Below are 13,717 nucleotides of genomic sequence, written 5' to 3'. Positions count from 1 at the left end.
ACATTGGTTGTGTCTGTGACTTGGTTTTTCTACTTGCTGGTTATACCTTTTAGGATAGAACAGGCAAGGTACTTCATTTATGTCTGTTTCTTTGGCAGTATAGGGAATAATAGGTTTTCATTGAAGGTTTTCGGCTTGAGCCTTATTTACATTAGAATTGTTTTTTGTTTTCATTGTTGAAGAACAGCTGTGATAAAGTAATTTTTAGAAGTAGACAAAGGCCTCGAAATAGGGCACTGATGGCTGTGGCCATGACAAAACAGGGAAGCAGTAATTTAACACACTTGAAAATCTGGAACTAGTGTAAGGAGATAACCCTTTGTGTAAAAATACAGGCCTTTTGTGAAATGATGCAGTAGAAACCAACAGGATAGTGATCCCTTTTCTGGACATCAGATTTTTATCTCAGCCGTCCAGAACATGGTCTTAGTGTAGAAGTTTAAAAAGTCTGTCTTAAATGGCTCAGCTGTCATTTGTGTGTATGACATAGTTCACCTCTGACTTTCAGTTAGGAATTGTGTACAAAGCAAAGGTGCATATTAGAAGTAGTGAGGGAGGTCAGAAAAAGCAAGGGGTGACTGCTAAGTGGGATGGAAGTCTTATTTTAATAGGTATAAACTAATGAAAGAACCATTTCACGTAGGGAAGGCTTATTCCATTTAGTTTGGACTAAAATTCCGTAAACCATTATAGTTTATGAGTGTGTGTAGTAGAGGCCAGTCAGTATCTCAGTTGTTTAGAAAAGTTGGCTTGAGTTCCTATCTGGACAGTTTAATGAAGTAGAGACACATTATTTTTCTCATGGTTTCTGTTTTAATGGCTAAGTTAACATTTACCAAAGCCTGAATTGGGAGGCTTCGGCTATGTGAAAAACAGGTGTTTATGGAAGCCATGTCAGTGAAAATGCCGGACAAAGTGTAGTACTTTACTAGCCACCTTCACTTCTTATTGGTAGAACCGTTGAACAGCTGGTTATTTGGCAGGTGTGATCACTTAGGTGATACAGAGAGGTAGTTGGTTGTAACAGAAGGAACCCTAGCATTGGAATACGGTGTCTGTAGCTGGAAGTTTTTTGGTGACCTTGGGCAAATCACTAGAAATTTCTGAACCCATTTCCTCATCTGTAAAGTCAGGAAGATCATGCCTCAGGGATTTGGGTGGGCTATTCAAAGATTAAATTCATATATATCCGTAAAAACTCCATGTGAATTTTGAGTACTTGTGGTAGTGTTATAGCAGAATTATCCCCAAAGCTCAGAGCCGTTGCTTGCCTTACATTGGCAAGCTCCCCTTTTCTTTCTAATCTCATTGGTTGGTGAGCCACCAGAATCGCCTTCGAGACACTGCTGATTCACGGGAAGAACACCGAAGGCATGGATGGGGGGGATAGTCAAAAGAAATTGTAAACATGGTTTGGTTTTATAATTCCATGCTGCCTTTTACAGTTTGAAGAATTGAGCCAGTTTTCCTGAAAGCAATTTTAGGTAAACTACTTTTTTTTTTTTAGTGAGCATTATTTAATTTTCTCTATAGTATTAATTTTATTTCTGCAATTTTACTTTAAATTTCTTAATATTGTAGCTGCTGCTTATATATTCTGTAGCTAAGTTCTTCAGATCATCTCTAGGCACAACATACTAAAGCAGTTAATTACTGCTTTAAAACATACTGCCCCCAAAACTTACTGACTTAAAACAACAGTAATTTTGTTTGCTCATAATTCCGGGGGCCAGCAGTTTGAGCTGGGCTCGGCTGATCAGTTCATCTGTTGGGCTTGCCTCAGTTACTCATGTGTTGCCCTGGGTTTGGATGGTCTAGGATGGCTCTGGCTGGGGTGCCTTGGTTCTCTTCCACGTGGCCTCTCATCTCGCAGAAAGCCAGTGGGGCTTCTGTAGGTGGTGGACCCAGGGCAGCACTCTAAAAGAGTGAAAGTGGAAGCTCACAAGCTGTCTTCTAGGCGCTAAACTCAGACAGCCTCTCCTTCATCCAGGCAGTTCACAGAACCAGCCCTGACTCTAGATAGGAGGGAAAAGAACCCTACAAAGGGTTTGTTACTGTTTAAAACTGACGTCACACAGTTGTTACTCTTATTGCTGGTGACAAGTAGAGAGTAGAGAAGGGGGTGTTTTAGTCCCAAGCTATCAAAGTTTTAATAATCTGAAGGGTTCCTTAGCTCAGGAGTGGTTAGCATTCCTCTTTTGATTGGGATATATTCCAGATCATATCTGTGGGCCACATCAGTTCGTTAAGTTTGGAGCTTGTAGGCTGAGATTGCTCAAATGGGTCCTTCTTCAGACTTTCCATGGAGGAAAAAAGTCATTCCATTCTGAGGGAAGATTTTCCTAAGGCCACCAAGATTTTTGAGTTATCCTTGAATTATTCTGAAATCAGACATAGGCTGGGGAAGGACAAGCCCTTTCAGAGAGGGAGAGAACAAAGGTCTTTGGTGTCATGATAATGTATTTTCAGGTACGACTGTAAAGGAACCGTAATGTCTTTCAGAATTGGTTGAGGGACTACCGGTATGTTTGCAGTTGCCATCAAAATTCGATCTGCTTTCTAAGTGACACTTGTCTAAAGTGCGTTACAGACTTTGTCTTATACACTGCATAGCGAGTATCTCTCGGCCTTTCTTGGGCATTGTCATTAGGCCTTTCTGGAGGTGCTTCCGTCCCTTTCTATTTTACTGGTTATCTTCATGTGTGTGGGTCTCAGCCAACCAAGTTTGTTAAACTTGTGTGTAAAGTAAGGATAAGGAGAGTCTCCCTGAGGGTTGGACAATCACTCACCTCTAGTAAATTACATGTACGTTCGGTTGCTTTTGGTTTTTTGCTTTTTGCCTGCCCCTGTTTCTAAGCCATGTTCATAGAGAGGCTAGGTAGCTAAGTTCTGTGTAGTTCTTATGTTATTCTTTGCTTATTAAAATAAAAACACACATAGTAGAAATGTAGAAATAAATATATCTGGCCAGCTTATAAGATAGTTAGAATTTCACCATTCTCAGAAGTAATTCTCAGAGGCTGATTTCACCCAGAAAATGATGACTTCTTTTTCTGGCCATTCTTCTGACATTTAAGTGTAAAATGAAATGTTGTTACCTTTGTTTTCTTAATTTGAAGTGTTCTTTGGAGTAATTCTCTATAATTTTTTTTTAATAGGGACAATTTATTGGCGGATTGTTTGCAGGGTTGTTTCGTGGTGACGTGCACGCTGTGTGCATTCATCAGCCTCGTGTGGTTGCGAGAGCAGATAGTCCACGGGGGGGCACCGATTTGGTTGGAGCATGCTGCCCCACCCTTCAATGCTGCTGGGCACCACCACAATGAGGTAACTCCCTCGCCCCCGGTGATTCTATCTGAGTAGGACGTGGGAATTACTGTCCCCTTCTGAGACCTAAACCCTTGACTCCTGTGCCCCTCATTCAGAAGCAGGACAGTGAAAAGGTTTGGGAGAAGCTTAAGGGAGATGCAAAAAATCAAAAGAAGGCTACTTTTCCTTTGCCTCTTAATTTTCTAGTGAGATTGGGAACAATGGTGAGGGTGTACCGAAGCGCTCTTGCATTCTCTTTGCCTGGATTCACTGCTTAGCGCTGGCCCGGAAGTTACCATGTGTACTTCCTGGATATGATGCTGATGTGCCGCCTGGCACTAAGGAGGCTGCATACCTCCTTGGTTCATCAGTTTCTTCGTATGTAAATTGCTTGTGTTTCCTGCTCCCAGTAGCAACATTACCAAAAGTAGAAAAATCGGAACCCTGTTAACAGTCTGGTGCATTTTCGCTGTTTCTTGATGAGAGATGCCATGCTTAATGTTAGATACAGGAGCATTTGCTAGAAGTATTAAGAGAAAGAGGATAAGGTAAATGATTTTTAGTGTCTTGCTTGCTGAGAAATTTTGGGGCTGACAATGTCAAAATATTAACTACTTACGTTCGAAAACTACTTACACTTCATACAGTTTTATTATGAAAAACTGACTCTAAGATACTCAGAATGATAATTAACAACTTAATTTTTCATTTAAGGACCTTCTGCTGTGTCAGTGTGTAGCTTGGTCTCCTCAAATTCTGACATTCTTTTTAAAAAAATTTTTTAACGTTCATTTGTTTTTGAGAGAGAAAGCATGCAGGAGCAGGGGAGGGGCAGAGAGAGAGGACAGAGAATCTCAAGCAGGCTCTGCACTGTGAGTGCAAACCCCAACGTGTGGCCTGAACCCACGAACTATGAGATCGTGACCTGAACCAAAGTCGGACGCTCAACCAGTTGAGCCACCCAGGTGCCCCCAAATTCAATCATACTTTTTTCTTTACAGAGTTAAGAGTGTAACTTCTCCTCAGCAAATCACACATGCAAGATGTGAGACTAGAAAGAAAAGATACTTCTTATGTAGCATTACTACATTTATGGTCGTACCTCATATTTTGAAGCATTTAATGCAGTTTTTTAAGAATCTTTATTGACTCCATGGGGGTTCAGTGTTTTCCTTAACTGTAGCTGTGTCTTTGCATTTGGTCAGTAGCAGAACTTAGTAAGAGCCAGAGGAGAATGCATGCGGGAACTGACAGCGTCCATATGGATAGGTTCACCTACTGAGCAGGAATTAGACACCTTTTCCTCGAGTATTTAACTGATAACTGAGAATTAAGTTCTGTATCTGTACGGGTGTAAACGAATAGGTAATGAGTAAAACTATTTTCGTCCCTGAGATGGTCAGTGAAGGCAGTAAAGAAGAATTGCCACCCTTTCCCAGAGTTGGTTGTGAGGTTTGAGTCTCCTCATGAGCTGCCCCCGCCACCCTCCAGGGGACTCTGAGTTCTCTTTTCCCAGAGGTAAAGAATGGAGTTGGAAGGGTACCCAAAGACACTAAGAAATAGAGAAATTCAGAATGATCAAATAAGGTCACCACCAAATGAGATGGTGGCTCAGGAGCCAGAGGTCATCCTAATAATGGCTCCCCAGGTCCAGGTTCCACAAGAGCCTTCTGGGCTTCCCCCGGATGGCCTTGATGAAGACTGGAACACGTTGAGATCATTCCGTTGAAGGAATCCTCCCAACCCTGTAGCCTCCAGGCAGAGGTGGCAGCTGGGCTCAAGGGTGTCCTCAGACCTCTCCAGGATCTTGCTGGACAGTGGCTGAGACCCAGTGTTTACACAGAGGAACAGACTGGAGATGCTGGCGTACGAGTAATTCCAGGTTGTCTTGCCCGAGGAGCTCAGAGCGCAGTCGCAGGGATGGCAGCCTGGGGTCAGAATCCCTGGTTGAGTCTCATTGCTCCTCCTTGCTCAGCCTGCATGAGAAGTAACCAGAGTTCTCTTGTTGCAAGATCTGACTGCAGTCGTGGGAAGTCTAACCTTGGTTTTCCTTGAGTTTGCCTTTGACTAGTTGTAATAATAAATCAGAACTCAGGTCTGGATCTCTTCTGGCTGATGCAGCTCTGTTTCCTGAAACTGTGAACTCCAGCAGTTTCTCTCTCCTGTTGTTAAGACAGTCAGCCTGCTGCTTATTTTTACTCTGCTGAATGCCTCCTTTTTTTGCCTCCTTTTGTGACATGTTTTAACGTACTGTTTTTATGTATACAAAGGGAATATTGCTTTAACTTTCTGAATTCTCCATTCTTGCTTTGCTGGCATGAATAGAAGCTTCTGTAACCGCACCAGTAACTCATTTGGGATGTGCTTGAAATGTTAAAGTTTGGTCCTCAAAAAAAAATGTTTAAAGGTGAAGAAGGATTATGGAATCGTGCGTTCAGAATAGCCAGCCAGATTTGTTAACCCATTTCCTGTGCTGTTTTGTGAAATCCCTAAATTGTACTGAATGAATATAGACACTGTGACGTGAATTCACGCTCTTATATACTGAGTTGATCCAAAATCAGATACTTGTAGAAAAGGTGACTTTGAGAGGTGTGTTTTGGAATTTTAACAGTGTGTGTGTTTATTAGTTTTATTTTTTTAGCAGGAAGAGTGCTATTTGGAAATAGAGCAAAACTGAGACAAGTTAGCTAAATTTCTGGGCTTCTGTGTCACTTTAGGCTCCAGCGGGAGGCAATGGTGCTGAAAATGTGGCCCCTGACCAGCCTGCTAACCCACCGGCCGAGAACGCGGTGGTGGGAGAAAACCCTGATGCCCAGGACGATCAGGCAGAAGAAGAGGAGGAGGACAACGAAGAGGAAGAGGACGCGGGCGGGGAAGATGCAGCCGATGCCAACAACGGGGCCCAGGGTAATGGCCGCTGGCCCATCCTTCTGCTCCCTCCATGACCATGAACCCACTTCCAGCTTTCCTTGAGGAGAAGGACTAGAATTTTCAAAATTTTATGGGCTTGGAGTTGTATTTCCGGCCTGTTTTTACTCTGTTTTGCAAACTTGCATTTCTGGATATACATACTTGTAATTTTTTTTTTTTTTTCCTGTGAAGCAGGGTACATTTTGTGTTTTATTTATATATTTAATGTTTATTTTTGGGTGAGTGCAGGCGGGGGAGGGGCAGAGAGAAGGGGACAGAGGATCCGAAGCAGGCTCTGTGTTGACAGCAGCAAGCCTGATGCAGGGCTTGAACTCAACGAACCACGAGATCGTGGTCTGAGCCCAAGTGGGATGCTTTACCAACTGAGCCACGCAGGCGCCTCACGTTCTGTGTTTTAAAATCCTGCTTTGCATGGGACTTTTCTAGAATGAATAAGAAGAAGTTACTTGTAAGTTGTAGTAGATCCTAGGTTTTTTTTTTTTTAAAGGAATTTGATACAGATATATTTTATTCCTTTCCATTTCTATTAAGTCAGCACAGCTTTTTATATCAAAGAAGAATTCTTGAGGTGTACACGGCAGGCCAGATGCCATTAAGGAGGCCATTTCTCTTCTTTTCTAGCAGTTTGTGACTCCAGAAAGTTAAGAAAATCCAAGACTGTGCCCACCAGCCTGCTATATCGCTAGCTCACCACCTCCATTTCCCCCTCTCGCCCCAGAGTTTTCCTGTCAAGGACCATACTGTGTCTAGGCCCACTTGACATTGCTGACATCAGAGTGCCTCCCGGGCGCCGGCACTCGGGTCCCTGCCTTCATGGAATTTCTGGTCTCTGTGAAGAAGCAGGAATACCCAAGTGAACAAGTACCTCGTTACACATTGTGATAAGTGTGCAGGTTGCTCTGAGGATGCTCTTGGGAAAGACCCTTTTTAAGTAGGTTCTCCGGGTAGCTCAGAGTCGGTGACAGCTGGGACCTCGAAGGATGAGAAGCGAGTTGGGTCATGGGAGCAAGGGGCCTTCATTGGGAGGGGCGAGTGTGTGTTCAAAGGCTCTGAGAATATGGCCCTGATGCAGCCTCCATTTCCCTCTCTCGTCCAGCACAATAGCTCCTAATGAGCTGCTGTTCTCTGCTCTCGCCCCACTGTATTCTCACTGCGCAGAATGTTCCTAGTGCCTCCTGCCTTAAATTCTTGTAGTGGTTTCTCCGTTGTACTAAAGAAGAAAACATAGTCCAGTTTTACCTTCCCCGCTTGTATGATTGGATCTCTGTCTGCCTTTCATACTGTCTCTTCTGCCACCCTCCCCCCGTGAAGAAGTCTTGTCCCCTGCCTTCCTCACCTTTCTCAAGTTTGCCAGATTCATTCTAGTTTAGTTCCTCTCTTTCACATAATCGTATTTATTGCCTTTCCAACACTTAACCACAGTCTAGAATCAACTATGTATGTGTTTCATTTGTTTATATGTGTTCTTCCTGCCTAACAGGCCAAGTAATGTGGTTCAGCTTCTCATCAGTGGTTTACAAAACACCAAACTAAAAGAATGTGTTTGTGGTTCAGGTTCCATCAGTAATCTTTAAATGACAATTATATTTCCAGATGACATGAACTGGAATGCTTTAGAGTGGGACCGAGCTGCGGAAGAACTTACGTGGGAAAGAGTAAGATTCTTTCATGCATTCTAGTGTTGTTGTTGTTTTTAATTATTTTAATTATTTGAGAAAGAGCACAGGGCAGGGGCAGAGAGAGAACCCAAGCAGGCTCCTCACTGTCAGCGCGGAGCCCAGTGCAGGGCTTGAACTCACGAACCGTAAGATCGTGATCTGAGCTGAGATCAAGGGTCGGAAGCTTAACTGACTGAGCCACCGAGGTGCCCTGCGTTCTAGTGTTTTAACCTGAAACTGTGTTCTAAAGTCAGGCATTTTTATATTTATACACTAATTTTGTAGTCAACATTTGATGGAGACTGTGAACTTTAATTTCTAGAGAAAAGTGATGTATTGTTTGTGGTGAAAATATTAAAAATATAATCTTATTACTGACTATTTTTCTGTTTTCTGGCCTTTAATACAAACACATTGTGGACTTTTGGAAAATGAAGTAACAATTTAAATGAAGTATTATTCTGATACTGCAAGTTGATAGGTCCTGAAATCTTGACTGGCTCCATAGCTAATGTAAGAAGTAAACCCAAGATGGAATTGTTTTGATTTCATAATCATAAGATTTAGAATAAAAGGAGGCCCAGATATAAAACTCTAGTAAGTTTTTTACTCTGAAAATGATAAGCTATTTTAGAAAGTAGTGGGTAAGGATTATGTTTACAGATAATTGAAAATGAGCCTTTTTTATAAACAGAAAAAATATCCTGTTGCATCTTTAATTCATGTATATTGTTATTTATTTTAGATGCTAGGACTTGACGGATCACTAGTTTTTCTAGTAAGTAAAGCCAATATTTTTCAATAATAAGAGTTGTGACTTAATTATCTTAATGACTCAGCAGTTTCAAATTTACAGTATTATGTGCTGGCTTTTTACGCTAAAGGTCAGCATGCCCTGTGCCTTTTGATTACTTGATATGTTGAAGAAAGTCTGTTTTGTGTATTGAAAATATTGGCAAAGAACAAAGGTAATAGTATTTAAAAAGGTAATTATTGATTACTTGATTTTTAGAAAACAAAATGAAATACAGAATTGTAGTTAAGAAGAACTTGATCTTTTTTTTTTTTTTTTTTGTGGTCTTTTTAAACTTTGCAGTATATTAATTCATGCCTGAACTGGTGAAAATAGAGCAGCTTTGCAGTGTTCCCGGTGAGAGGCCCATTTTCATGTTAGGTTTCCACTGTTTGCCAAACCTCACCTATCTTCTTTACTTACTGGTAAAGAGTACAGCTCAGAGGTGAGGAATAGTTCCATAAAGGAGAAGTGATGCTCTTTTCAGGTTCTGTAATATGAAATCACTTGGGATTTTTGAGTATTAAGATGACTTTAGCTGCATGGGGAAGATTCCCTACTGCCTCAAACAATCATGTAAGGTGACAGTCATCTTGGAGGTGATAATACGTAGTAAGTAACTGTGGGGGTGGATGAATGGCCAAGAGGGAATGAGTATTCTAAGACCTCCACTCAGAAAACCGGGGTGCCATAGGGAAAAAAGGGACCAAGGAAGATCAAATGACCTTGCAGAAACCATGAGAACAAAATGGGCAGTGGAAAGAAGCACTGTGCAGTTTACATTCATAAAAAGTTCAGAATTAATGTGATTTTTAAATTTTCCTCCATTTGGAAATTTTCAGTGTCATCTGATTTAAACGAAATCTGGGTATTTTTTGTGAGAATCTGTAATTTGTAGTGGCTTCTTTCTGAAGAGGAAATGTTTATAGATTGATTTTTTTCCCTACATGTAACATTATGAACTTGAGCCTTATTAGGCTTAATTGTATGAGCTATGTAATGAAAAATAAGTTGCACATAATTTCTGAAATGAAATCTCAACATTCTAGAGTGAAAATTCCAGTCTCCTAACTAAGTGGAGTAGTCTCGTTAGACATATAGTAAGAATTGAGTATGTTTTATTAATGGCTCTTTTCTTTTAGGAACATGTCTTCTGGGTGGTGTCTTTAAACACACTCTTCATTCTTGTTTTTGGTAAGTGGTGTTTATACTGTTATTTATGGTAATAAGATAGGAGTTGTTTTTTTGGAGCCTTGTTATGGGTTTTGTTTTTGTTTGTTTTTTTAAAAATTTTTTTTTTTTTTTTCAACGTTTATTTTTATTTTTGGGACAGAGAGAGACAGAGCATGAACGGGGGAGGGGCAGAGAGAGAGGGAGACACAGAATCGGAAACAGGCTCCAGGCTCTGAGCCATCAGCCCAGAGCCTGACGCGGGGCTCGAACTCCCGGACCGCGAGATCGTGACCTGGCTGAAGTCGGACGCTTAACCGACTGCGCCACCCAGGCGCCCCTGTTTTTGTTTGTTTTTAAACACAGGGATATACGAAATGGTTTCAGATAGTTATCCTGTACCGGAAGGCCCCACCCATACAGATAACTTTTCTTTCCTAAGCGACATTGACTACAGTTACCTACCATCTCTGCTTCTTTGGGGCATTTCCATCTCTTTTTATAGAAGCTGGTTTTAGACTGACTTGAGAATAGGCATCATCCTGTCTCTGGAACCAGTTTTGTGGTGATTATCTGTGTGTTCTTCCCTTTGGCAGAAGATCTTGTTTCCTCTCTCAGAATCCTATCCAAGGCCTTCCCAGAGACCCTGGCTTGGGAGCTGTCACCAGAGGTGGATATAGGCTTGAGGAGAAAAGTGAACCTTTCCCAAGTGTGAATTTCCTTTAGAACCAAATTCCAGTAAATGCAAAGTCATTTCCAAACACTTTGACAACTGCAACTGTGAGGATTTTGTGACAACACATGAGTCCCTCCTGTTGGGAGTGATTAGAGAAAGGAAGATGGGCGAGGAGACAGAATTCACAGGTTTTTCTGCTTTGAGAAAGATGTAATTCCTGCACCTCTCAAGGGAAAGGAAGTGGAGTCTGATAGAATCAGGCTGTTAGATTGTGCTTTGATTTGTGTCTCCTAGAGACACCTCAGGCTACACATCTCTTGATAGGGCTGATCTTTGAGAAATTCCTTCTTTCTGCATGTGAGTTACCCCTTAATTCTGCTAAGGAGGGGCAGTATAGATTTCCCAGTGTTCTTACACTTTATTCTAAGTTACTCGTTTTGGGTTGCCAACCACGTTGTGACTCAGAAAGCAGTTAGGCCTTCAACGGGAAGTGTTGAAGTGTTGTAAAAAAGACATTGAATATGTAGACTTGAGAGTGAGACGAAAAACTAATTTCTGAATATTATCTATGAAAGAACAAAAAAAATTTAAAGGTATCTTGTTGAAACAAAATAATCTAGAAAAAGTCCCATTGATTCTTAATTTTTAGTAGCTATTTAAGATGGTGCAAATTGATAGGAAGCTCATTCTTTGTTTCCTTTTGCGAGGGTTGGGGTGGGGGGGTGGAAACATGAAAATGAAGATTATTCTGCATACATTCTACATTATGTAAAATAATTGATACATACATGGAGTGTGAAACTGTTCTGATTCTTTGAGAGAAAAAATGATGTGTAGATTTTGTCTTTGTTCTTGCAAGAAAAGCTTAATGCTGAATTAATGTTTGGAGGAACAAGTCGCCTTTAAAACATGAATTATAGTGGGGCACCTGGCTGGCTTCTTCGGAGGAGCGTGCAACCCTTAAACTTGGAGTTGTGAGTTGAGCCCCGCATTGGGTATAGAGATGACTAAAAAATAAATAAATAAACTTAAAAAGAAAACATGAATTATAGAAACGGGAGCACTCATTTATGTAAAGCAAATCTAAGTAAATTTTTTTTTTAATCCAGCCTCTAAGCTTATGCTATAAAAAAAGTTGTCTTCGTATGAAACCTGTATATATTATACTTAGGATCTTTTGAAATGAACCAAGAGGTTTTCCTTTTCTTAGGAATATACTTTTCCTTAAAGGTGAATGGTCATTGGGATTAAGCACACTCCTATTTCTTTTCTACTTTAGTTGCTCTGTTGGAATTTTCCACCTCCATTTTTGGACTCTTATGGTCATGTACTTTGAAGAATTATAACCTTATTATGCAGCTGTGTCCTAGTAGAAGGGAATGATACTGAGAAACTGACCTTAATTTCAGGATATTTATCTGGTAGTTGCTGTGTAATTGGATAGAAATTGTTAACAATTGGTGCTTCTCAGGAGCCTATTTGAGTCATCATCAGAGCTGGGTGTGAACAAAATAGGAAAAATTCTGCATAGAGTTTTTTCTTACTCTTATAGGAATTTCTCGTGCTTTATAATACACATATAAGTAAAATAATGTGTATATGATTTACAATTTTAAATATGTTGGGAATACCTGTTCAAAATAATTTCTACCCATGGAATTTAATCGATTAGAGAGGTGTGGTGGCCAGATCCTGTAGATTCACTCTTTTGTCTTAATGACTGAGTCCCCTCGTGGCTTCCCTAGTAATCTGTGCTGCTCAATTAATTTTGCCATAAAGAAAATATAATTACATTTTATTAAGAAAAATAAAATTGTATTAACATGACAAGAAATACTTGAGGAAAAGAGGCTATACAAATTTTTATTATGAAAATTTTAAGGATATTTTCTCATTCAACCATAGTGTCTATCACACTGTACTAAATTAGCAGAATTTAAGGTTTTTTTTTTAACAATCCATCATATTAAAAATTCCTAGATTGTCTCCTTAAATGTCATTTTACAGTTGGTTTGTTTGAGGATGAAAATAAGGTCTACACATTAGTTTTGGTTGTTAAGTCTTAAGTTCCTTTTGATCTAGAATATCCTTTGCTCCTTTCTGCTACTTCTACCCTATTTTGCCATTGATTTCTTGAACAGACTAGGTCACTTGTCCTACATTTGTCTGACTTGTTTCTTGTATGCTGTCTACCGCCTTGCTCCTTTGTCTCTATTTTTCCTTTAAACTGGAACGTTTAAGTAACATCATAGTTAACCTGAAGCTGTTTGTTCAGAAGAAGCCAGACAGGTGTGCGGTTCTTTCCCTCCAGTTATCAGTTTTCAGGGTAAGGAATTGATGTGCTATTTCCATGGGTGATGAAAGTGTTTTTTCTTCTGTTGCTTTTTGTCCTTTTGCGGTTTTGTTTTTGGCTTTCCCCTTTTTGGGTAGTATGAACTCGTGTATTTGTGAAGCATTCAGTGTGTTTCCATCAGTTTGGTCATTCTTTGATGCTCATATTGTCCTTTCATGAGACTTCATGATGGTTCCTGGGTCCTTTTGCCATGAGCCTATTCGACTTTGTTGTTTCCCGGTTATAGAGAATGTCCTAGGCAGTACATTTTTTTTTTTATTTTTTAAAAAAAATTTTTTTTTTTTCAACATTTATTTATTTTTGGGACAGAGAGAGACAGAGCATGAACGGGGGAGGGGCAGAGAGAGAGGGAGACACAGAATCGGAAACAGGCTCCAGGCTCTGAGCCATCAGCCCAGAGCCCGACGCGGGGCTCGAACTCACGGACCGCGAGATCGTGACCTGGCTGAAGTCGGACGCTTAACCGACTGCGCCACCCAGGCGCCCCTAGGCAGTACATTTTTGACCCCAGTTCTGGAATCTTTCATTTCTCGAAGAAGCTCTGGTTCCTTTTAGTGTGGATTGACACTAGGAGTGTTCATTGTTTTGATTTTGAAGTTTTCATTGAGTTTTTTTCTTCCCTTTTTAGCATTTTGCCCTTACCATATTGGTCATTTCTCCCTTGTTGGTTTGGGATTTGAAGAACACGTGAGTATAATACTTTTACAAGCTTACTTTCATTATTTTGCCCCAGATTTGATATTTGTTGAGTAAATGATAGTGTTGTAAAGAGTTACTTCATTTCTCAATTTGCCTTACACAAAGGAATAGTTATCCAACATTAT

General features: G+C 40.5%; 1 protein-coding gene across 3 annotated transcripts in view; it reads left to right on the top strand.

Annotated features, from left to right (window-relative positions):
* The window catches only part of MARCHF6 (membrane associated ring-CH-type finger 6), a 75,452-nt gene that overhangs the window by 28,764 nt on the left and 32,971 nt on the right, over nucleotides 1–13,717 (top strand). For all 3 annotated transcript variants that reach the window (XM_030332528.1, XM_030332537.1, XM_030332520.1), the window contains 6 exons: nucleotides 3,159–3,327; nucleotides 6,030–6,219; nucleotides 7,837–7,898; nucleotides 8,647–8,679; nucleotides 9,837–9,888; nucleotides 13,522–13,580. In XM_030332528.1, coding sequence (XP_030188388.1) covers nucleotides 3,159–3,327; nucleotides 6,030–6,219; nucleotides 7,837–7,898; nucleotides 8,647–8,679; nucleotides 9,837–9,888; nucleotides 13,522–13,580 — 565 coding nt within the window. The remainder of the gene's footprint in view (nucleotides 1–3,158; nucleotides 3,328–6,029; nucleotides 6,220–7,836; nucleotides 7,899–8,646; nucleotides 8,680–9,836; nucleotides 9,889–13,521; nucleotides 13,581–13,717) is intronic.

The sequence above is a fragment of the Lynx canadensis genome, chromosome A1 (assembly GCF_007474595.2).
Source record: "Lynx canadensis isolate LIC74 chromosome A1, mLynCan4.pri.v2, whole genome shotgun sequence".
In the NCBI taxonomy this organism is placed as follows: domain Eukaryota; kingdom Metazoa; phylum Chordata; class Mammalia; order Carnivora; family Felidae; genus Lynx; species Lynx canadensis.
This window is presented reverse-complemented; position numbering and strand designations above follow the sequence as displayed.